At 40.4% G+C, this 24,179-nt stretch overlaps 1 protein-coding gene across 1 annotated transcript in view; it reads left to right on the top strand.

Moving 5' to 3' along the window:
• The window catches only part of obscn (obscurin, cytoskeletal calmodulin and titin-interacting RhoGEF), a 63,939-nt gene that overhangs the window by 30,399 nt on the left and 9,361 nt on the right, over positions 1 to 24,179 (top strand). The window contains exons 42-70 of the mRNA XM_022758258.1: positions 515 to 781; positions 996 to 1,262; positions 3,970 to 4,044; positions 4,646 to 4,720; positions 5,243 to 5,338; positions 5,862 to 5,933; positions 7,959 to 8,225; positions 8,382 to 8,453; positions 9,036 to 9,302; positions 9,829 to 10,098; positions 10,939 to 11,208; positions 13,042 to 13,308; positions 13,465 to 13,737; positions 16,494 to 16,760; positions 16,992 to 17,267; positions 17,387 to 17,659; positions 17,871 to 18,161; positions 18,492 to 18,521; positions 18,775 to 19,131; positions 19,186 to 20,097; positions 20,344 to 20,625; positions 21,108 to 21,189; positions 21,306 to 21,427; positions 21,567 to 21,764; positions 22,046 to 22,144; positions 22,277 to 22,495; positions 22,639 to 22,672; positions 22,795 to 22,847; positions 22,952 to 23,050. Of these exons, the coding sequence (XP_022613979.1) occupies positions 515 to 781; positions 996 to 1,262; positions 3,970 to 4,044; positions 4,646 to 4,720; positions 5,243 to 5,338; positions 5,862 to 5,933; positions 7,959 to 8,225; positions 8,382 to 8,453; positions 9,036 to 9,302; positions 9,829 to 10,098; positions 10,939 to 11,208; positions 13,042 to 13,308; positions 13,465 to 13,737; positions 16,494 to 16,760; positions 16,992 to 17,267; positions 17,387 to 17,659; positions 17,871 to 18,161; positions 18,492 to 18,521; positions 18,775 to 19,131; positions 19,186 to 20,097; positions 20,344 to 20,625; positions 21,108 to 21,189; positions 21,306 to 21,427; positions 21,567 to 21,764; positions 22,046 to 22,144; positions 22,277 to 22,495; positions 22,639 to 22,672; positions 22,795 to 22,847; positions 22,952 to 23,050 (6,132 nt within the window). The remainder of the gene's footprint in view (positions 1 to 514; positions 782 to 995; positions 1,263 to 3,969; positions 4,045 to 4,645; positions 4,721 to 5,242; positions 5,339 to 5,861; positions 5,934 to 7,958; positions 8,226 to 8,381; positions 8,454 to 9,035; positions 9,303 to 9,828; positions 10,099 to 10,938; positions 11,209 to 13,041; positions 13,309 to 13,464; positions 13,738 to 16,493; positions 16,761 to 16,991; positions 17,268 to 17,386; positions 17,660 to 17,870; positions 18,162 to 18,491; positions 18,522 to 18,774; positions 19,132 to 19,185; positions 20,098 to 20,343; positions 20,626 to 21,107; positions 21,190 to 21,305; positions 21,428 to 21,566; positions 21,765 to 22,045; positions 22,145 to 22,276; positions 22,496 to 22,638; positions 22,673 to 22,794; positions 22,848 to 22,951; positions 23,051 to 24,179) is intronic.

The following is a 24,179-nucleotide window of genomic DNA, read 5'->3' as shown; positions in this document are numbered from 1 at the left end:
GTTGTTGTTGTTGTTGTTGTTGTTGTTGTTGTTGTTGTTGATGTTGTCTTGTTTCTGTTTGCTGGCTCATAAAATGTCAGCTTTCTTTGTGGATGTCTAATGTCAGATTCATGAGATGTTTCCTTCACATTGCATGTGGTGAGTCAGCAGGTTGGATCCCTATGCCCATAATGCCTTTTTGGAGTTTGAATTTTTTTTGAAGATTTTTCATCACTTCTTTCATTTTTTCTTTTTATTACTTTACTATTTGAGAAAACAAACCCAACAACGATGCAGCCAGAAACTGGCCATAGTACCACACACACATNGCAGAATGCAAATAGGATGAAATGATGTTAGTTATTTAAAGCAATTCCACAACAGTTTTCAGCTATCTCCTCAATTTCGCACATTGACAATACGCAGTCCAGCCAAATGATAGGTTTTGACCAAGTCTTGCTTGTGTAATACATTTTTTGAAAGATTTTATGTTGTCACATGACACTGACCACTAATCAAGTAAAAAAATGCTCAGCCCAACCAGTGACCTTCAAACACAAGTTGGAGAGTCAGGAAGCTGAGGAGGGAGCCGGCGTTACTCTGCAGTGTGAGCTCTCTAAACCTGGAGTCCCAGTGGAGTGGAAGAAGGGAGCACAGGTCCTGAAGTCTGGAGAAAAATACCAGATGAAGCAGAAAGCCTCTGTGAATGAACTCCTGATCAACAAGGTGGTGCCAGAAGACAGTGGAGACTACAGCTGTGTGTGTGGAGACCAGAAGACCACAGCCAGCCTCAAGATCAATGGTAGGAAGAGGATTTTCAAATAGTCAGTTAGAGTAACATTTCTAAGAACAACTTTTTCTACATACATATTTAGACATGTTTGACATGGCTTCAGAGCTTGCAAATTATCCATGTTTGCCTTTTATGGTTGTTTGTGTACCATTCTTATATAAACATTTTAAATATTTTATTTTATGGCATGCCACTGACTGCTAACCAACTAACAAATGCTCAGCCCAACCAGTGACCTTCAAACACAAGATGGAGAGTCAGGAAGCCGAGGAGGGAGCCGGCGTTACTCTGCAGTGTGAGCTCTCTAAACCTGGAGTCCCAGTGGAGTGGAAGAAGGGAACACAGGTCCTGAAGTCTGGAGAAAAATATCAGATGAAGCAGAAAGCCTCTGTGAATGAACTCCTGATCAACAAGGTGGTGCCAGAAGACAGTGGAGACTACAGCTGTGTGTGTGGAGACCAGAAGACCACAGCCAGCCTCAAGATCAATGGTAGGAAGAGGATTTTTAAAGAGTTGGGACATGGAATTTTTTTGAAAAAACCTTATGTAATAGGTTTTTATTTGAACATATTAAGACACATTTTATAATGGAGTCTACATAACATTGTAGATTGCACCTCATCAGTGTTTGTCTTTATATTCTATGTCTGCTTTTGGCGCGACTGCAACAGCAGGGCCAGCCCTACAATCGTGAATTTCCCTGACTGACTGATTGACTCAGTGATTGAGTTGAGTGATCATAGTTCCACCATTGGTCAGCCAAATGCCACCTGACTGAGTTGGAGTTTCCCCATTGGCCGATGCACTTTCAAAATGAATTGGCAAAAACAGTTTCTATTAGGGGGGTGTTTACAGCTTACAGTTTAACAGCCTGCATTGTTGCCAATTTAGAGCATTTGTTTTTAAATTTAGAAACACGTAGCAACAAATCTAACTACTTTTTGGACAAATCTTGGCTACTTAGAACAGACTGGCTTGGACGTTAACATGTAGTCTAAATTGGTCTTGTTATAGTCACTATTTCAAACTTGTTCTGTTGTCTGACAACAGAAAGAAAAACATGTGAACGAGAAGAGCTTCATTGGAAATTCGGCTGTATTAAAACACTGTATATGTGAGCACAGAGAGTAGGAGAGAAGCAAACAGATAAAGGTCTGAAACAAGGCTGACATGAGGCAGAATGCAAATAGGCATGTGGAAATTGATACTGTGTGACTGCTTAAGTCTGGTTTAAAGCCCAATTCCACCAACAGTTTTTCAAGCCTACATCTCCTCTCAAATTTCGGCACATTGACAATACGACCAGTCCAGCAAAATGAAGGTTTGACCAAGTCTTGCTTGTGGTCTAATACATTTTTTTGAAAAGATTTTATGTTAGTCACCCATGCACACTGACCACTTAATCAAGAGTAAAAACCATGCTCAGCCAACCAGTGACCTTCAAACACAAGATGGAGAGTCAGGAAGCCGAGGAGGGAGCCGCGTTACTCTGCAGTGTTGAGCTCTCTAAACATGGAGTCCCAGTGAGTGGAAGAAGGGGAGCACAGGTCCTGAATCTTGAGAAAAATACCAGATGAAGCAGAAAGCCTCTGTGAATGAACTCCTGATCAACAAGGTGGTGCCAGAGAAGACAGTGGAGGACTACAGCTGTGTGTGTAGGAGACCAAGAGACCACAGCCTAGCCTCAGATCGAAGCGTTGTAGGACAAGAGGGAGCTATTGAAATAGTCATGTTAGTAGTAACATTTTCTAAGAACAACTTTTTTCAAGTACATCATATTTTTAGACTAGTGACTTCTCTGACATGTGCTTACAGTAGCTTGCCTAAGTATCCTACTGCGTTTGCCTGTTTATGAGTTTGTTGTGCAACTAGGCGTAAATGTTGTACTATAAACATTTTTAAATATTTATTTTGATATATGGGCATGGCCCAACTGACGCCTCCACGTGCAAAACAAATACACATGTTGCACAGCCCAACCAGGTTGACTTCAAACACAAGATGTCTGGAGATCAGGAAGCTCGGAGGAACGGAGGCCAGGCGTTACTCTTGCAGTGTGAGGTCTACTGCTAAGCCCGGGTGGAAGTCCCAGGTGGAGTGGAGAAGAGGAACACAGATGCCGTCTCTAAGTCTTGGAGGAAAAATATTCAGAGAAGCAGAAAGCCTCTGTGATATGAACTCCACTGATCAAACAAGGTTGGTGCCAGTAGACAGTGGAGACATACAGCTGTGTCTGTGGAGACCAGAAGACCACAGCCAGCCTCAAGATCAATGGTATGAGGATAAGTGATTGGAACCTCTACGATATATGTTAAGATGTTCAAATGTTATAGTTAAAAAATTATTCATTAACGTTGGGAAAACTAACTAATTTCTTCCATTTTGTCTCCATACATATTTTTGTGTGCAGTTAGTTTTGTTCAAATTTAATCACAGAGATTATTTTAAACTGTGATGTTGAATTTGATGAGAATAGTATTTGTATTTGATTATTTGATCTTTAAAGCACTGTTGTATTGAAAATTCTTGCTTTTGCTGCTTCGAAAATTTTTCACCCTTGTGTTTGGTTGGTGTGTTGTTGTTGTTGTTGTTGTTGTTGTTGTTGTTGATGTTGTCTTGTTTCTGTTTGCTGGCTCATAAAATGTCAGCTTTCTTTGTGGATGTCTAATGTCAGATTCATGAGATGTTTCCTTCACATTGCATGTGGTGAGTCAGCAGGTTGGATCCCTATGCCCATAATGCCTTTTTGGAGTTTGAATTTTTTTTGAAGATTTTTCATCACTTCTTTCATTTTTTCTTTTTATTACTTTACTATTTGAGAAAACAAACCCAACAACGATGCAGCCAGAAACTGGCCATAGTACCACACACACATACACACACACACACACACACACACACACACACACCTCACATTACACAGTTTGTCATTTTTGTTGACCTTGCTCGTTGCTCTACTTTTGTGTGTCTTATGTTATGTTCCTGTTTTTATTGGTAGTAGTGTTGACCACTAATTGGTCTTTGTGTTGTATTGTAGTTATCAGCTGTGTGTTGTGGTCCTTGCTGATTCCTCTAATTGTTGTAATATACAAATTTTGAGCTATTTTGTAAGGCGATATTTAGGTTTTAGTCATTATGGTGAAGTTCTCTAAATGATCAAGTATGTTACATTCTGAATTCAAATTGTTTTCTCTCAGCTGTGAAGCTGTCAGCTCCTCCTTCAGCTGCTGTACTGGAATCTAAAAGGCAGGAGACCAAGGGAACAATGGAAGGTACGGAGGGAAGGTGGCAATATGCTGGTTTGACTTACAGCTGTATGTGCTTTGTCCATCTTGATAATGGCCTTTGTGGTGCCATGTGCAGGCTGTTCCTAAATCGGGCCTGTACCTTGTCGCATATACACTGTGAAATAAAAGTCTTCCTGTGGCATTATTTCCTAGTTTACCAGATGTTTTAGTTTGTGGTTTGCTTTCGATGTATCAAATGTTGCTTCTGTCTGATAATGGGATTGACTTTGAATTTTCATGTCAGTCTTTTTCCACAGTGTTTTCTTTGCAATATGTGTAAAAAAAAATAGAAAGAACAAATAAGAACCCTTGTATTTGTGCCAGTTGTGCTGGTAGCATGTTGATAGTTCGAGAATGTTGTCGGCTGTTGTCGAGTTTATGTGTGCATAGTTTACTTGTGTGCGGCATGGTTCGTTGGTGTTTACATTATATTTGTGTGGTTTGAGAAGATTGAGGGTCTTTGAATTTGTGGCAGTCATACAGGCTGTGCTCAGGTGGCAATATTAAATACTGTTTGTCTGCCAATGTCCCTGGTTGTTGCCATTACACTTTATGCAGCATTTCTATGTCCATTTCATATTTTCAGCCAAGACCCCTGAAGCTTCATCCATAGCTGCTAAAGACAAGCACAACAGGCAGGAGATATATGAAACAGTAGAAGGTAATTTTGTGAAGATTATCAGCTTTGCTTCTTGATTTAGCCCATGTGCATTTGTAATTAATCAGTGTGTGCAAATGGAAGCCAAAAGTGAGAAACTGGCTGAGTCTTGGATGCTGAATGGTGTCATCAGACAGAAACTTATTGGGTCATGAACTGGCTTACATTGTGTCTTGTTGCTTTAGGGATTGTTTTGAGGCTAAATATGGTTTTATCATATCTTTATTTTTTTACCTAAAATGCAAAATTTCATCTGCCTGCTGTTAAATGTGACTTTTTTTCCTTCCGTTAAATGTCATGATCTGTGTCATTTTTGGTGCTTGTGCTGCTATTGTAGAAAAGAATATAATTTCATTCTAGAAAAATCTGTGGATTTCTTTGGTCTTTGGGTTACTGTTTGGCATGGAGGCTGACATATTGGTATGGACACATGTCTTTGTTCCCATCAGCTGCTTTTTTTAATCTTTAAGACTCATAGATTGTAAGATTTGAGTATTACATGCAGCAATGTTGTGTATTTCATAGCTGTAACTCTGCCAACCACTGGACAGACTCCTGAACAGCAGCTCCTCAAACAGGAGACTCAGAGAGATTCGCAACAGCTGAAAGTGGGAGGTGAAGGTAATGAGACACATATTTGCATGGCTTTTGTCGGATGCTGTAACATCTGTTAATACTGGAAACGTGATTGTCCTTTGTTTTATTACAGATATGATTTCAAGTTTGTAGAAAAACACACTTAAAACCATAGAACTGGAAATACAGAGAGAGCAGGCAGTTCAGTTTGGATTTACTGTCTTTGCAGATTGTTGTGTTGCCTGCTGAATGTTTGAAATGTATAAAGAAGGTGGCTTTTGTTTTCTTACTAGCTCTCATATATGTTGCTATTATGTAAATTCCATTTTGTGTGGCAAATACTGTATTTTGTCCAGTTGTTTTAATACCTTTTTTAGTGCAGGCCTGTGTTGAATGTGGAACATGTTGACATCAACATATTTATTGTAACATAAGGACATCTGTCGATATGCCAAGTTGTAAACAGACAACAGTAAACTGCAGGTCACTGGCTCTGGCTGACAGTTGTCTTCGGGTTATGGCACTCATCACTGTAAGATTGTGAGGTGAATGTCGTGTTTTATCCCAGTTAAGAAGACTGATCCTGGAATATCTGTCAAACAAGACACCCAGAAGCAGGGGACCAAAGGGCCGAAAGAAGGTATGCAAGGATTTGAACTCTTTCTTGGCTTCCTGCTTCTTCGTTGTTTCCTGCCACATCCCTCATGCTTTGTGTTGCCGAATACAGGTGTTCTTGGGCTGCGGATGCTCTCTACTTTCTATTGTGTTTTAAGCTTTTCATATGGTCGCTGTAGCTTATTTGTGTTGCTGTGAGGGGTTGGTAGTGGACAAAAATAATTTAAAATGTAAAATTAGTTTTTAAGGTTAGGTTTGCAGAATACCTCAATGTGAATATACGGAAAGATGGTATAATACTGAATTATATGGGATTGGCTGCAGCTGCTATGTCATATTTGTCCTCGCACTGCAGTTCCTTGTGTTTCCTTTTGTTAAATGTTTGTGCTTCTTGTGTTCTTTGGTGGAGGTGACACGATTGAAAGACTGAAGCAAATAAGAGATTTGTAAGCAGCTATTATTATACACAGTAGACTGTCAGCAGTAGTCCTGTTGTTCTGTGAGTCGTATAGTATATCATGGCTCTTGACGCTGAGTCTATATATTTGTGTGCTGTGTTCATAAATATTACTTCAGGCCCATTCATATGTCAGTGATTGCAGTTAGTGACGATATAATCCAGTAATTCAGCAATGGTGAGGGGTTAAGGTGGAATTGATTATGTAAGAAATATAACATGTAGTCAGCAAATGCTTACTGGGTTAATAAACTCTAGTCTTCCATGTGGTTGTTTTGGTTGCCATTTGTCACTGTGCGACTTTTGTCTGTTGTTGGAGAAAAAGCTCTTGGTCATGGCACTGTCTGGTCTTTTTACACGTGTTGCTTTATTCATTACATACTGCATGAATATTTATATAAAATTAAGCCTTTGTGGTATTTTGATGGAAATTGTTTGTGTGGCACATTGCTTCTGTTGGTGAAGATTTGCAGTTTATGTAAGTTGAATAAAAATCTACATTATTATATGTCTATAAATAACTTCAATTGCAGCAGATGCGACACCAGCTTCAGCAGTGACCTCCAAAGTTGAACCTGTGAAGCAGGAATCCAAAAAGGGAGTTGAAGGTATGTGGTAGTTTTATAAAGAAACTCCAAGAGCACATTTGTAATGAGTGTAAATGGGGTTCTATTTCTATTCAGTAGGTTTTTTTGTGTGCTGGGAATTTGCCAAAACACATGCTGTGCCGACATATGCTACACATCCAGATGGTTATGATGTGACATAACATCTTTGTGTCTTGAGGGTTTTGTCAACAGTTTGGCTCATTTGTTCTTGTTGGCTAATGAGTTGGACATTGCATATTGGCAGTCAATCAGTTGCTCCCTGTTGATTTCAGTATTGTTGGTCTTTTTGTGAGGATTAGCAATTGACCAACATTCTTTGTTGCTTTTTGTTCATCTTAAATTCCACTGCATTTGTGGTTTTCTGTGTTGATCATAGCAAATATTTAAGATCTAATTACATTAATTACACAGAGAGATACAAAAGCTTGCTGTTTCTGAAGTCATTCTACAGCCAGAGCCTATAAAGCTTGGTACCAAAGCGAAAAGGGAAAGGTTGAATTTTTGTGACACTCTATTATTTCTCCTTCCTTTAGTTGTGTTTTTCCACATGGGTTTTGTATGTTTGTATATTCTTGTCTGGCTTGTTGTTGCTCACTTCGTATTCACTTGTGTCTGACTTGTATTCAGGATGCTTGTTGTCTCCAGAGAGGAATAGTTAAGAGCTGCGTTTGACAGATTTGATAAACGCTAAGCTGGCCTCCTGTTTTGAATGAGAGCAAGGGTCATTGGCTGTGCCTCAGTGTTGTATGTATGTACATTTTAAGCAGGCATACATTTTTCTTGTTTTATTTTTTATTTTTGTTTTTACAAAACCATATAAAAAGGATTTACAGGTTCACAAAAAAACATAAGCTTGGTCAGGTAAGTTAAAAATGAACATATTTTATACACAGCATACTGTAGTCTGCATCTGGCATCCAATATGGAAGCCTGTGGGTCACAACAGGTACACATCAACACCTTGTCTAATGTATTCAATCCCCAGTTCTTCCGGTCATAGTCATTCGAGACCTAGAGAGCCAGGAGGCTGAGGAGGGAGGTAGTGTTACTCTGCAATGTGAGCTTTCTAAACCTGGACTTGCTGTCGAATGGAAGAAGGGAACTCAAGTCCTGAGTTTTGGAGAAAAGTACCAGATGAGACAAACAGGATTCAGTTATAAACTCCAGATCCACGATTTGACACCTGGAGACACAGGAAACTACTCATGCTCTTCAGAGGACACAATAAGCTCAGCCTCTCTTGCAGTAAATGGTAGGAAGGAGACCATGTCATCATCTCATATTTCTGTCTTGAAGTCTTTTCATTTCATTTGTTGATTCATTCTTTTTTATTGCACTGTATTTCTTCATCACCATTCTTGACCTTGCACTGTAGATAAAAACCTGATTATTTCTTTTCATCCATTAGCTGCCCCAGTCATATTTACAAAAGAGCTGGAAAGCCTAACGGCTAACGAGGGGGACAGTGTCACCCTGCACTGTGAGCTCTCCAAAGCTTGTGTTCCTCTGGAGTGGAGGAAAGGAGAACTTGGTCTTTGTCCTTGTGCCAAGTATGAAATTAGAGAGACAGGAAAAGTCGCCCAACTAGTAATCCATAATGTAGAACCAGAGGATTCTGGGAGTTACACATGTGACACTGGTGACCATCAAAGCACTGCACAACTAGCTGTGAAGGGTATGCCTGCTAGTGACTGTTGTTTGCAGTGAAGATACTTGAGTTGCTTGTTTTAAAGACTTGGACTATGGACTACTTCATTATTTAGGAGCCTTAGTATAGATACAAATATAAATACAAATATGCATACATCTAGTTCCTGGTATTTTAGTTAAGCTAAGTTAGACTGTCATTGACTATGATGAGAAACAGATACATTTGGGATTTGACTAGACTTTAGGATTTAAGACTAAGAGACTTGGATATGTATGACTACTACTCATTTCCACCTCTGCTATTTACTTTTGGACTTAAACGCAGTTTTATGTGTGTGGTGGGTCATAAATTGTTGTTGTCTTCGTCGTCCTAATTTCTTTCTCCTCATTTCATCCATTTCCTCCCCTGAAGCCCAGCCTGTCCTTTTCAAAACCCAGCTGCAGAACCTTGAAAGACAGGCAGGGGAGACTGCTAGTCTTCGCTGTGAGACCACAAAACCAGGAGCCAGCGTGGTCTGGAGGTGTGGTGACAGTGTGCTTGAATCCAGCAGCAGGTATCAACTGAAACAGGAAGGGACTGTAGTCGAGCTTGTCATCTACAAACTGCAGGCAGCTGACTCAGGAGAATACTCCTGTGATACTGGCAGCCAGAGGACTTCAGCTGTCCTCACTGTGCAGGGTAGGGTCTGCCTATTTAAGGCTGTCATTTTCATGCACTCTCTGGAGTCATGACTTTCTGTGCGTCCTTCAATCACTCCGTCTTGTTGATTGTCTTCTCACCGAGCAACACTTGAGTGTGAAGTGCATCATCCTTTCATCTGGAGATCCTGTTTGGGATCTTTGTGACGGCATTTAAATGTTCAAGTATAATTTCTCATCCCACATGTGTTCTTGTTTTGCCGTTCACTGTTTTCAAAAGCACTTGTAATTATTCACACACAACCCTTTTCAGTTGAGCTTGATCACTGATCTCATCATCATCTCATCATTTGTGCCTGTTTCTGTTCTCTCTTCACAAAAAATAACACACTCCACCGTTTCTCTTCACTTGGTACTACTCACAATAACAGCTTGACAGAAATCTTTATAAATTTAATCACAGTTTGATCAAAATCTTCACAATTTCAGCTGTATCTTTGTCAAGCACATTTTCATTTCATATAACAAATACGTAACTACTCTGCTGAAATGTATTTGCCAAACAGAGGTCGAGGTGAACATACTGAAATTCTTGGAGAGCTGCGTTGTGTATGAGGGTGAAGATGTCCGCTTTGAGTGTCTGGTTTCTCATGAGGAGGCACCACTGGCCCAGTGGAAACTCCAGGACGTCCCACTGCAGAATAATGAAATGAATCTAATCAAGACTGAGGGTCAAGTGCATAGCCTCACACTCAGAGGTGTCACCACAGCTGACTCAGGAACAGTCACTTTCACAGTGGGAAACAATACTTCCACTGCTTCTCTAACAGTCAGAGGTGAGGTTTCTGCTTCTAGAGTAACATTTGGACTTCTTCTGTTCATTTGTTCTCCATCATCTTTCTTATGGGACACGTACCTTCTATCTTTTCAAAATGCTCCTACAAAGCATCCCAAAACTCGGATGCTTATGATTTCCTAAAGGCTTATCTATCACTTTCTACTGACTTTTTCAACTTTCATCTCACTTTCTTGTTCATACAAAATGTGTACTTTCTACAGTAGATGCATGTTCACTCCTCCTTCCACTGAATTTGTACTAACCACATTTCAACTTTCCTTTTAAACCTTGTAATGAAATCACATATTGGTCGTGCTGATCAATATATTTCCCTTTAATTCTTGTATTCTGCGCTGTACACTTACATTCCCGTTTTTTTTTTACTCTACAAATAACTTCAAAAAACTTCTTCACTAAACTTTCTTCATTAAACTCAGATTGTTTCTTCCTTCTATTCCTTTTATTTCACCATGAAGAAACTGACAAAACCAAATGAACTTTTCAGTAACTTTCTGTGTAAGCTGAATGTTTATACTGTAGCATACCTCTTAAAATGGTAAATGTATTATTATTTTCTGATACCCTTTGACAAACACAGATTTTTTAAATTCAGTCTATTAGTGCTTCTTAAAAGATTCTGAAATGGGTCCTGTGTAGGTCACGTAGTGATTTTTAACAGTGCTGTTCATGTTCTGTTTCGAGCTTCTCCGTTGTATGGAATTATTGAAATTGTGAATATAAATAACGTGGCTTCTTAATATAATGTGTTTTCAAGTGGCCGTGATTACCTCTGAAAAATCTGAGATCTAATTAATCTAATTAATAATGGTGTTTCTAGCAGCTGCACCAGTGTTATTCAAGAAGGAGCTGGAAAGCCAAGAGGCCACCGAAGGAGGCAAAGCCACCCTGTCCTGCGAGACATCCAGCCCTGACTGCAAGGTGACCTGGCGGAAGGGCTCAACTGTGCTCACCCATGGCGAGAAGTACACCATGGAGCAGAGAGCTACCACTCACACCCTGGTTATACACAAGCTGAATGTGGAGGATAGTGGAGAATATAGCAGTGATACAGGCGACAAGAGAAGCACTGCTGCACTGACTGTGAAAGGTAACGGCACATTCATCTCATCTATTTCTTTTGTCTCCATTTATCTTCATCCTTCCTGAAGTTCATTTTACATTCACTCATCCCATTCCCAAGTACTGGATCATGTCCTCTACTCAGCTTTCTATTCTCTTGGATTTCACAGTTAATTGAGTAGTATAAGTTCAGTATCTTTGCTGGAATGAAATTTGACCTTTTTCTTTTCTTTTCTTCTTGAATTATCTTGTGTTGACTCCAACTTCTTTGCACTATAATGAGGTGGGAATCATTACATTTAAGTTTAAATATAGAGTTATTTCAATTTAATTTTAGATATTATCATTTAGTTTATCATCTAATGCTAGTGAAATCAGTTGTCATTAGAATGGCACAGGGGACAGTACTACATCTATTTTCCTGAGCTCAAACTTGAGGATTGAAGTATTAAGGAAGGATTAAAATAAGATTCTTGACGATGGATACACACTCATAGTGATGCCTTTCTGGAAGCTTTGCTGGGGTCTGATCACTGACCATCATCCCATTCGCCCTCAGAGCGTGTGCGCATCATCCGAGAACTCTGCGATATCACTGTGACCACTGGGCAGGATGCCGTCTTTGAGGTTGAGCTGTCACAGTCAGGCGTCATAAATGGGGAATGGTGGCTTGGAGACAACCTTCTCCAGAATAATGACCTGAATCAAATGAGCAGCCAGGGCAGAGTGCACCGTTTGGTCCTGAAGATGGTCACCACAGATGAATCAGGAGACGTTGCCTTTGTAGTGGGAGAAGAGAAGAGTGTTGTGTGTCTGCTGGTGGAGGAGAAACCCAAAGGTAAAGGGGAAGACATGGTTACTTCAGATTTTCAATCCTCACATCCATCTCCATCGACCATTGGCAAATGGAAATCTGCTTGCACCATCATTTTCAACATCCTAACTTTTAGACATGTCTTCTATTCTTTGCATTTATTTTATAGGGTGTGCTACAAAAAGAAACGCTATCAAAATACTAACAAATATCATAACTAAAGCATATAACTTAATTCTGTCAGTTAGTTCATTAAAGATAGAAAGTTTTCAGAGCTAAACTTCAATGTTTGTTTTATAGCTATAGTTTTTTTATGACACTAGATCTACCTCTGATCATATGTTCAGATCATACTTCGTTATGCTGTAAAATGTGTGACAGCATGCAGTAATTAGTGCATGCATTTATGTATTTATGTACATAGTTTTAAAATGATTTATGCCAGGGCTGTAAAGAAAGGGGAAAGACTGCATATAAATGTCACTGTTATTAAATCTAGTCTCGGGTTTTCCATATTTACAGTGCTAATATTAGAGAAGCCACAAAACACTGTGGCGTTAGAAGATGAAACTGTATCGCTGGCCTGCACCATCTCTGACCCCAAGGCCACTGTCACCTGGATCAGAAACAACGTGGCCATCCAAGCAGGTGTCAAGTATGACCTGAGGAAGAATGGAGCATTCCAGGAGCTTCGTATCTACAATGTGGTGCCTGAGGACTCAGGAACGTACACCTGTGACACTGGAGATGCACAGTGTGACGTCACCTTGACTGTGGAAGGTAAAGAATGATGCCTCTTCTAAAACAAAAAAAAGTCTTTTTCCATTTGATCAAATTGAAGACTGGACCAAAATAGGATTGAAATGAACAACTGAAATATTCTTGAACCTCGACTTCGCTCAACCACACACCTAGTCTGGCATCACTGTGCATCAGCAAATCTTTTGACTAAAGTCCCTCAGAGATGTTTGTCATCTCAACTATCTGATGCCAAACTTGTCATCTCAACATCTGATGCAAAATTTTCCCATTTTAAATTCTCACCAGGTGCTCCAGTGTTCTTCCAGAAAGAGCTAAAGAACCAAGACGCAATAGAGGGTGATGATATCACCCTGTGCTGTGAGCTGTCTAAGCCAAGTGTTCGTGTTGAGTGGAGGAAAGGAGGCATGGTCCTCCAGGCCGGTAAGAAGTATGAGATGAGGCAGGAAAGGTGCATTCAAGAGCTGTGTATACGGAACCTGGAGCCTGAGGACAGTGGCTACTACACCTGTGACGCAGGAGACCAGCTCACTACAGCTTCTTTGGCAGTGCAAGGTAGCCTCCTTTCAGTACTGTTGCGTTTGTCCTGGATTGTACATTTTCTGTCTTTTGTTATGATGTCATGTTGCTTTGTCATTTAAGTGAGCATACTGCAAACATTGAGTAAGTTTTAGGCTCAGTGTATGCATATTTGTATTTTTCACTCAACAGTGAAAGAAGTCTTCATTGTTTCTGGTCTTAAGACCATCGACGTCTTTGTTGGGGAATGGGCAACCTTCTCCTGTCAGCTGTCTGGTAGGACACCTGGCAAGGTGCAGTGGTGGCTGGATGGTACCTTGCTGGAGAACAGCCCTTTTAGTGAGATAGGGCTGAGCCAGAGCCACATCTACACACTCACCTTAAAGAACCTGGCTACAGATGACTCTGGCACTGTCACGTTCAAAGCTGGAAGTTTAACATCAACTGCCAAGCTCTTAGTCAAAGGTATCATGTTACAACGATAACCACTAGAGACTGTGATAAGCTGTATCTCAGTCTTATTTTAGACCCTGCAGCATTTTACATCTACATTTAAAATCTTACAGACCCAGTATTAAATCTAAGGATGTGCTGTTGTCACTAAACCGTACAATTAAGAGATTGACAACATTTATCATAATTTTTAATAGGCATTGTAGGCTAAAATTTTCAGTTTTCTACTTAATGATTAGCATCAACCCAATAAACAAGAGGAATAAAGAGTTATTCCTCTTGAAAAATATGAGTGAATATACCATGGATTAGTATTGTTTTCTGCAGGGTTGCATAAAAAGTTTGAAGTTCATGAATAGAGTAATAATTGACATTTGACATTTCAGTGCTTCATCATGCATGAGCAGCATTGTTTTTCACTTAATAATTATAATAATGATGATGAAAGTAGCAGTAGAGAGTTCCTTGCCTTATGCTTTCATACAACCAAAACATACAACTGGGTGCAGCACCACAGCAAAGTTTTGTTAGACTAGAGCAGAGTAGCATCTAAACCAAAACACTTAAAACTTTTTGGCTAAATGTGCCAGTGATCAGAAATGATTAGCCATTCATTTTGAAGGAGCTATTTGTAAATTTGGTTATTGCCAACATTAGCGGTTAGCAGTAACTAGCTGTAACAAGCTGTTTACTTAGGAGGAAACGTTGCAAGTTCATAATCAAACTTCATTCCTTTGCTCGCTAAGAGCTGTCTCAAGCATTGGAAAGCAATCCTCTTGTTTTGCTTCTGTTTCTATCACTTCATTTCTTCTGCTGAAGTTGCTAACCAGCTAGCTTCAGCCCAGTTCACCGTAATGTCCAGTCTGCCCTGAAGAAGTAGTGTTGCTCAGAGGATTGTATTATAACCTCATGTCATGTAAACACAATGATGGTTGAGGCTTTTGGTAAGACTGGTAAGTAAACAGCTGTTAAAGCTAACATTGGCTGTGTAGCAATACCAAAACTTTACAAATAGCTCCTATAACAGAAATCTGTTATTTAGAGTCCTGGCAACCTGCTGTATTTTGGGCTGCTGAAATGATAATATGATAATCACGATTATGTTTCTCTTTTCTGAGATCACAATCATTTACTGTTGCATCATAACACTTGCTTCTGTTTTACAAATCTTCAAAATAAGGAGACATGAAATCAAATGTTCTTAAAAAATTAATTAACCCTGTCTTTTGACTTGTGTCTTGACATTGCCCGTCAATGTTATTTAGTGGTTTTACCAACAAATGTAGCCTTAAAATATACAATATAAACCACCCACTCAAGAATCATTCCTGCACTTTTGTATGTGACAAAATTCAAATGCAAAAATGGATGTAATGTCTCTGCAAAATGGCCACAATTAGCAACTCTGAGAACAAAAAGTAAGTATACTGTTACATTGCTGGCTATAACACATTTGGTTACATAAAGCGCTACTCAGTAGTCAACTTGTCATGTGTCTGGTGTTAGTTGTTTCTTTATATTGGTCACATTCATCAGGCAGAACTCTCTCTGAGCTTTGTCCACAACAGAACTGATGAACACAATTGGTCCACGGTGAAGCTCTGCACTACAACTCACATGGCTCACCTGATGAGCTTTGTTGACTTCATTCGTCTAGACTTTATTGTTCCCACCAGCACTTACCCTGACAACTTGGTCAGTCTTTATTGTCCACGCTAGCATTCCTGGTGACTAAAGTGGGTTTTGCCATTGGTCCACTGATGTCCAATGTTTCATGGTGCTGCCCCAACATCTTGCTGCTGTTTCTTCGTTTGACTCATATAAATGGCCCCTTATGTTTTAGGCCAGATTGAAGCTTTGTTTATGCTTTGCTCATCTCAGTGAATACTACTCAGTGTTCTGACTGCTATTGAAGGTGTAGCCAAACAACTGTTATATAGATCTTATAATACTCTTGCCTGCCTCAACATCTGTCTTTGGGAAACAGAGACCATTTAATAGAAGAATGCTGGAAATTAGATTCTGCAATTTGGGATTACTTGACTTGTTGTTCTAAGTCAGTCACTCTCAAAGTGTCAAAAGCCAAAAGCATGATCGTGATTATTATATAGTAAACTGTGCGGCCCTAACTGAATCTCTTGGCAATGTAAATAGTGAGCGATTCTTATTTGCTGATTGGAATCAGTGAATAACATACAGTAGGCTTAGTTTTGGTGATCCAATTTTAATTGTACAGAGTTAGTGAACCACTGAATAATGACAACAGAAATCTTGTGTTCGTAAAGTGCTGCTCCACCCATCCATGCAGGCCTGCTGCTGTATACTCATGTTCCACCTCTACCGTTCCATCCCACCAAGCCCTGTCCCTAACCTTCAAGCACTAAAGCTCCTAACCCCCATACACCAACCTTATGAGTTTGACATTTCTATCCACTTATCATATCATACCCTTCCCTCCCATTACCTGCCGGCTCTTCTTGTGCCCATTACCCAGAACCTTGACGATTGGGCTTTTTGACCCCCTAGATGCTGACATAGGACAATAAAGTGGTCACAGTTGGCATTAAAATATACATTAGTATACTGTACCACAGCACATACAATTTTTATTGGACAAATTCCATAAAAAACATAATGTCACTTACATATGAATTACCTCAATAAGCTTTTGGGGGTTATAAAGCCCATATGTCATTCGGCATGTCCTGCATATATCCTTATATCTCATGGTCAAGGCCTGACCCTATGACCCCTGACCCCATCCTCAGATCCCACAGTTGAAGTGGTGAGCGAGATGGAGGACCTTCGGGTGGTCGAAAACCAACCGGCTGAGTTCATCTGCCAGTACTCAAGGCCAGTCAAGGCTCAGTGGAAGAAAGACGGGCAGCCATTGCAGCCTGATGGTCGAAGGGTGGTAGTGGAGCAGGACTGGAATGTGGCTCGGTTGTACATTAGCTGTGTGTCCGCTGAGGACAGGGGCACATACTCCTGTGAGGCACAGGGGACCTGTGTGGTTGCTTCACTTCATGTGGAAGGTGAGCTTCCCTCCACATGGAAAGACCACCAACCTTTAGAGAATCTCCTCTACTCCCTCAAACCTAACAATTGTTTGGCCAAATAAAATGATCTTTTGCTGATCATCACAAAGTTTGTGCCATTTGTGGGCAAAATCCCATATGATTTGAGAGTCTAAATACTGGAGTCATCTTAAAATCTTTTTTGAGTGTGTTCTCTTTCTTTCTTCATTTTCCTTCTGTCTTCTACAGGCAAGCCCATTAACATTGTTCAGGGCCTGGAGAATATGGAAACCTTTGATGGAGGTGAAGCACTGTTTGAGTGTGCCCTCTCTCGTCCTGAGAACAAAGATTGCAGCTGGCTTCTTGATGGCAAACCAGTGAAGGACTCTCCTAATGCTGAGATTGTTTCATTTGAGAGTGGTCTTCGTCATCTGCTCCTGCTGAAAGAGTTGCGTGTTAAAGACAGTTGCACAGTGACCTTCAAAGCTGGCACAGCATCCTCATCTGCCCAACTCTCTGTCAAGGGTAAGTCACCCACATGAATGCTTTAAGACTTTGAAGTTATATTTACACCAACATCTTGTCTGAATCTCATAACTGTAACTGACATCCTTTTACATTTAATTCTGTATTTCTCTCATAAGGATGGCAGCTGGATGTTGTGAAGGGTCTGGAAGACAAAGTGGCTGCAGTGGGAGAGAAGGTTGAGTTTTGTGTTCAGCTGACTGAGCCTGTCCCTGTGACAGAAATAGCTTGGTATGCTAATGGAGTTGAGCTCAAGCCCAGCGATCTCTGGGCTATGCGGGCTGATGGCTGTTCTTATCGCCTCGTCCTGAGACAGGCACCACTTTTGCCCCAACAGGAAATTACATTTGCTGCTAGAGATGCTCTCTCTTTGGCCAAGCTCTCCATCATCAGTAAGTATCTGATAACCAGCACTGCTAAGAGGCAGTGCTATGGTGAACAATTGTTTGAAGACTTTTGTAACCTTTCATTATTGCAATGGGTTTAATCTTTTAGTTTTTGCATCTTAGTATTATCGAAATCTTTTGAATTTTTGGAAGATTAACAATGTTTATTTTGTAGTTTTTTCTCAGTGTGCATAAGAGCTGCTTTTATTCCCAACAGCTGTACCTGATCCCCCAGAGGACGCAGAGGTCCTCAGTAAGACGGAACAGTCAGTTTCCCTTTCATGGTTCACTCCACTACATGATGGAGGGAGTCCCATTCTGGGCTACAGGGTGGAGATGCGGCTGGTAGACAGTGCCCTCTGGCTTCCATGTCATTCTGAACCTGTGTGTAACACAGAGTTTGTGGTTGAAAATCTTACCCCAGGGGGCGGCTACAGGTTTAGAGTGGCAGCCATCAACAGAGCAGGGACTGGAGAGCCTGTTGAGCTGCCTCAGACTCTACAGCTTGGTGAGTGGACATGTGGTTCAGTTCATGAAATAATAACATTTCTAATGTCAAAGGTGTTTGCCAGGACATTTTGATTATTATTGTTCAGTTAACTACTAGTTTTTTATATTAGATGGAGAAATCAAAAAACTTCCACAAAGTAAGAGTATCTGTTTGGTTTTGTAGTACATAGTTGTGCTATTATTTAGCTTGGATTATAACATTTATTTTGGTGTGACATATGGACAGCTTTATAAATTCTACCAAATGGTATGGTTATAGCAGTGTAGAGAATTTAAAAGTCCTCCAAGCTACTATATTATGTGTGTTTGTTTTCTCTATGTTACACAGAGGCACCTGTGCAGTCACTAATTTGCCAAGGTAAGACATTGTGTTTGGTGTGTAGGTTTTTTATATTTATCCTACAAGTTCTACTGTAGTTAAACACCTTGTCACACTTATCCCTCTCAAACAACATCTGAAGCCTAATAGACAAATGTCTATCATACTAAGTTGGAAGAAGTAGAGTTTTAATAGGTCTATCACCAGTAAAAGGTAGTGTGCTGTGTGGATACTGACATAACATTATAAAACATTTATCAAAGTAACAATGAAACCTGCATTTTGGATGTAGGTACAGAGGCAAAACAGGGGGAGGAACTGGGGCAGCCCAGTCTGCCTCCAGAAGCTGCTGATGAAGGTGATGTTCATGAACTCTGGGAGGCTTCAGCTAAGAAACGGCGCATGAGTCGAGAGCCAACTCTGGACTCCATCACTGAACAACCTGAGGAGGATGGTAAAAACAAATCAAGAGAGAAGGAGCTGAAGTCCTCAGAGAAAGCAGAAATAAAATCAGAAGAGAAGGAGCAGGCCATTGTGTCTAAGAAGCAGACCAATTTGTGCATCAGCTCTGAGGACGAATCTGTTTCTGGGGGTCAGACGCTTGTGTCCTACCTCAAGAAGAGCAGTAAATCTACCGTCACAGAGGCCAGTGAAACGGAGACCCTATCCACTGAGAGGTTCTTCGCACATTTCCAGATGACAGAGCAGAAAACAGTGCAGCAAACTGAAGTGAAAACAACCACAACTCAGGAGACAGATAAAACACAGGTGTCTACAGAGGAGACTGACATAGTGGAGATCAGTAAAGAAGATGAGCCTGAGCTCCGAGATGCTGCAATTAAGATTCAAGCTGCATTCAAGGGCTACAAGGCCCGCAAGGACATGCGTCCTGTCTTCAAAGATGTCTTCAAAGACCAGACCAAAGAACCTAATGGCACCATACATCTGGAATGTGTGGCAGAAGGGAAACCTGATAAGGTGCGTTGGCTGAAGGATGGAGAACCACTGACAGATGGCAAGCACCACCATATCGATATCTACAATGATGGTACTTGCTCACTGGTCATCACCGCCATCACCACAAAGGATACCGGGGTTTACACTTGTGAGGTCACCAACAAGTTTGGAGTTACTTCTCACAGTGGTAAGGTGACAGTAGGAACAGTGAGAGAATCATCTGGGCGACGGCCCCTGACGGTGGGCTACAGTGCAGACAGTGAGCCCGAGAGCTCCTCAGGTAGTGAGATGGATGAGTCACTGAGGATGGCAAGCAGACGTCTCCGGCGCCTGTTGCGCACACGTCTCCCACCAGATGTTGCGGAAGAACCATTCGTCAGCGCAGATGAAGGAGACCTGCCCCCCCCAGATCCTCACTCTTATCGTGAGGATGACAGTTACATCTACATTCGCTTTGAGTCACGGACAGAGGCTGAAGTTGCCTCTAAGAGGTTCCAGGAGATGTTTACAATTCATGGCGTTCCTGTAGAGACTGCCATCCTTGAGGCAGGGCTTCACAAAGTTGAGCTGCGAATTAGAAAGATGGGCTACATACAGGATGGCACACAGACCCCCACACAAGATAGACAGCCTCCTGCATTCATGACGGGAGCCCCAGGTAAGAAACACATTAGAGTGGTTCTTCTGCACTCTTATGATCATTATCCAATTTTTTATGTATTCTCTAAATCATCAATAAATAGCCTTCTAAATAACCAGTATCATTTAGCTGTCTGTCCTGTAACATGTTATTTGTCTGCTTGATTGTTTTTGACAATTATATCTACAGTTTAGCGTGGATTGACACTTTATGTGACCATTTAATTTATTTTTTTTTAACTTTCAATTTGCTCTTGTTACCCAGCTGCCCCAGTCTTCTTGACAGAGCTGCAGAGCCAGGACGTTCCAGATGGCTATCCAGTCAGCTTTGACTGTGTTGTGATTGGCAAGCCCCCTCCAACTGTTCGCTGGTTTAAGGATGGCAAATTGCTGGAGGAGAATGACCATTACATGATCAATGAAGACCTGGAGGGCTGCCACCAACTGATCATTACCACCGTGCTGCCCACTGACATGGGTGTCTATCGCTGCACAGCTGAAAACAGCAGCGGCATCGCAGCCACGAAGGCTGAACTCAGGGTTGACAGTAAGTGAACATACATTACATGCACAAAAACACATGTATGTTTTACAAACGAATAAGTACTCGACTACATCTTTTCTGAGTGAAGGTAAACCCAAAAAGATGGTGGCATTGTCAACAAGAGCGTTTCAGTCACTATTTCATACCTGTTCCATTGTCTGACAGCAGACACAGAGAAACATGAAAATGAGAACAGCTTTATTGGAATTTCGGCTGTATTGAAATACTCTATGTGAGCACAGAGAGTAGGAGAGTAGCAAACAGCTAAATGAATACAACGAATACAGCAGTTTCACAACAGTTTTCAACTAGATAGATAGAAACTAGAAACAAATCTTAAACTAGTCCAAAATTCTACTTTGTAAAAACACCCTCAAATTAACAGACCAAAACTCAAACTTGTTCTCAGTAAGATAACAATCACATATACACAATGGCAAACACATTGTCCCTGATCATTGCTGTACATCAATCCTTTCCATCAGTGTCTTGCAGCTCAGATTATGACACTGCTGCTGATGCTACTGAGACATCTTCCTATGTCAGTGCCAAGGGCTACATGTCCAGGTAAATATACTATAAACTGTTCTAATGGTTTCAAAAGAGATGTATAGATAAATGTATTTTATAATTTTAATAAATACTGAGTTCTTGAGGTGAACTATTCTACTTTTCTGGTGCAGGGAAACTGAGACCTTTGAGTCTGTGGCTGAAGATGATCAGCTACCACAAGTTGTGGAGGAGCTTCATGATGTTCATGTTAGTCCAGGTTCCCCTATTGCTAAAATGCAAGTCAGAGTAAAGGGTAAGTTTATTAACGGATATTAATAATCAATTCATCTAAGGCAAGCAAATAACAACTGATTGTGGTCTTATATAGTCAACTTACACAAAATTGCCTTTGATCAAATAGTAATATTTCTGAAATATCTACTGTCTTCCAGGCTTCCCCAAACCCAGAGTATACTGGTTCAAAGACGGCCACCCTCTGCGGCCCTCGGAAAGGATTCTGTTACTAACCGAGAGAGATGTTCACGGCTTGGAGATTCTGGGGGTGAAGAAAGACGATATGGGAGAGTACTCTGCTTACATCAGCAATGCAGCTGGGTCTGCTTACTCCTCTGCCCGACTGATAGTTCTGCGTATGTATGCAAATACCTGAAAGGCTGACTATGCAAAAAGAGCATGACATACTGTATTCCATATTACTCTATTTTGTAAATTACTTTGAGCTTAAGAACTATCATTGAGATGTTTACAGACACAGTAACAATTGTATTTTGCAACAGGCCCAGGGGAGATTCTGCCACAAGATAAGAAAGGTAATTTAACATTTATCCTACACACATGGTACGGGTACATTAGTATATATAATGATATATTATATGTGACTGTGCTTTTGTTTTACACTATATGTTCACAGACCCCAAGGAACCCCTTGTGCCACCACGCTTCCTTGAAAGGTTCAGCAACAGGAAGGTGAAACAAGGAGCAAGCATCACTCTATCGGTCAAAGTAGAAGGTTTGTTCATTTCACTGTTTCATCTTAACATGATCATATCCCAGTTATGTCCTCAAGATTTTCATAAGTTCCCATGTTATCTGTCATCCAGCATGTATTCGAAATTCTCCATACCCACCTTTACTTTTTTAGGGTCCCCCACTCCTATGGTCTCCTGGCTAAAGGAGGAATCACTGGAAGATGTCCTGTGGATCAAACCTGATACCAAGGGATACAAAATAGCAAGCTCTGGACGCCAGCACAGCCTCATCTTGATGGATGTGGGCACAGAGTACACTGGTGCCTACACCTGTATTGCTACAAATAGAGCAGGACAGTCCATCTGCACTGCCCACCTCGAGGTGGATGACAGTAAGGAAAACAAAGATGTCTTCGAACTTTATATAGAAATTATATTGACCATGAGAATATCCTTAAAACTAGAAGACCATTATTGTAGTGCAAACCTTCTACTGCCTGATTTGATTGTAATTGTATGTGTTTCTCTCTCCTAGCACCACAACCAAAGAAAGAGACCAAACCTTTAGAGTAAGTTTTTCTTTGAGATTCAGAATGAGATTGCACATAAAAAGGACATGTACAGTATATACAGTACATTTCAAGTAAATGCAAATATCTGAAAATAAAATTTACCATTAAATTCTCCTCAGGGTTCTTGGGATTACAGTTAGTCCTCCAGAGGATGAGACTAGCACTGGAAAAGGTGAGATTTATAGTGATATAGATTATTTGTAATAATTAATATTACAATATTTATGGTGTTCATTCCTCTTTGCTGTCCACTTGCCCTCTGTTCTGCATCACAAGAGGGTAAAATACCCTATCTAGGTGAAGTAGGTACAGAGGAATTCCTCATGAAACTCACCTCCCAGATCACTGAAATGGTATCAGCAAAGATCACCCAGGGTAAGTCTGTTATAGACCATTTTGTCTATGCAATAAAACATTCGACTGCTAGATTTTAATTTGATAGAAATTGATGTCACAGTTTACACCACAAGAGAAATACTGAGCAATGTTACAGTATGTTCAGGGTATGGTCCAGGGTCCAGTATGTCCATACAGATAGACATATCATGAAAAGCCTGATTTAAGTATTATAACTAACATAATCAGGCTACTTCAAGCATGGTTTAAACCAAGATTAAATAATGGTTTTATTAACATTTTACCTCATTTTACTGCAGCTATGTTGTCATAGTAGTAGTAGAAAACTCATTTAGCTTAGAACATGAACACAGGGAGATGTTTCAGCATACGAGGTTAGCTAGGAAGCTAGCTATATGTGGGACTTTGGCTGTGTGTAAGTGGTAAACACTCAACCTGCATGTTACCCTAATGATAAAAAAGGGGTTGAAAGATTGTTTTATTAAGTGTGAAATGATTAATTCAATTCTATTGTCATCATACATGCAGCGAGCAAGCAGACCAGATAACATACTGTAGGTCAGAGATAGGCAACCAAGGCTCTAGACTCGCAAAAGTATAAAGGTTTTATTCCAACCAAACACCGTACCAGGTGATTTCAGTGTGAAGATGCATTCACCCAGAGGGAGCCTCTCTTAAATCTTAAATCACCTGGTTTTATCTGGGGTTGGAATAAAAATCTGCGGGTTGCCTATCCATTTGCTAAATTATCCTGAGTAGTAATTTCCTGATATTGCATATGAAAAGCTACCATGAATGGCTTTGCTAATGCTAAAGATGCAGTTCATAAATAATCCACATATTCTTTTATTATTTTGTTACATGTCTGTCAGGTTTGATTGAATTCAGTGAATTCATTCTGATTATTCAAGAATTGGGAAAGTGCTGTTTAATCTGAATGTTTTAACACTTCAATTCTTGAATTAGAATTCACTTTCCAGTAGATTTGGGGTTGACACCAAACTTGACAGACACGTTTTCCTGCTTTTCTAGTGCTTGTTTTTCAGCATGTTTTGCTTTACTCATGTGTAGGTGACTTAAAACCTCTCATCGATTCATACAGACATCATTCCTTCACAACTTTCCCATCCATCAGTTTATCAATCCA

This window comes from Seriola dumerili, unplaced genomic scaffold (genome assembly GCF_002260705.1).
Source record: "Seriola dumerili isolate Sdu_G_001 unplaced genomic scaffold, Sdu_1.0 BDQW01000291.1, whole genome shotgun sequence".
Lineage (NCBI taxonomy): Eukaryota > Metazoa > Chordata > Actinopteri > Carangiformes > Carangidae > Seriola > Seriola dumerili.
This window is presented reverse-complemented; position numbering and strand designations above follow the sequence as displayed.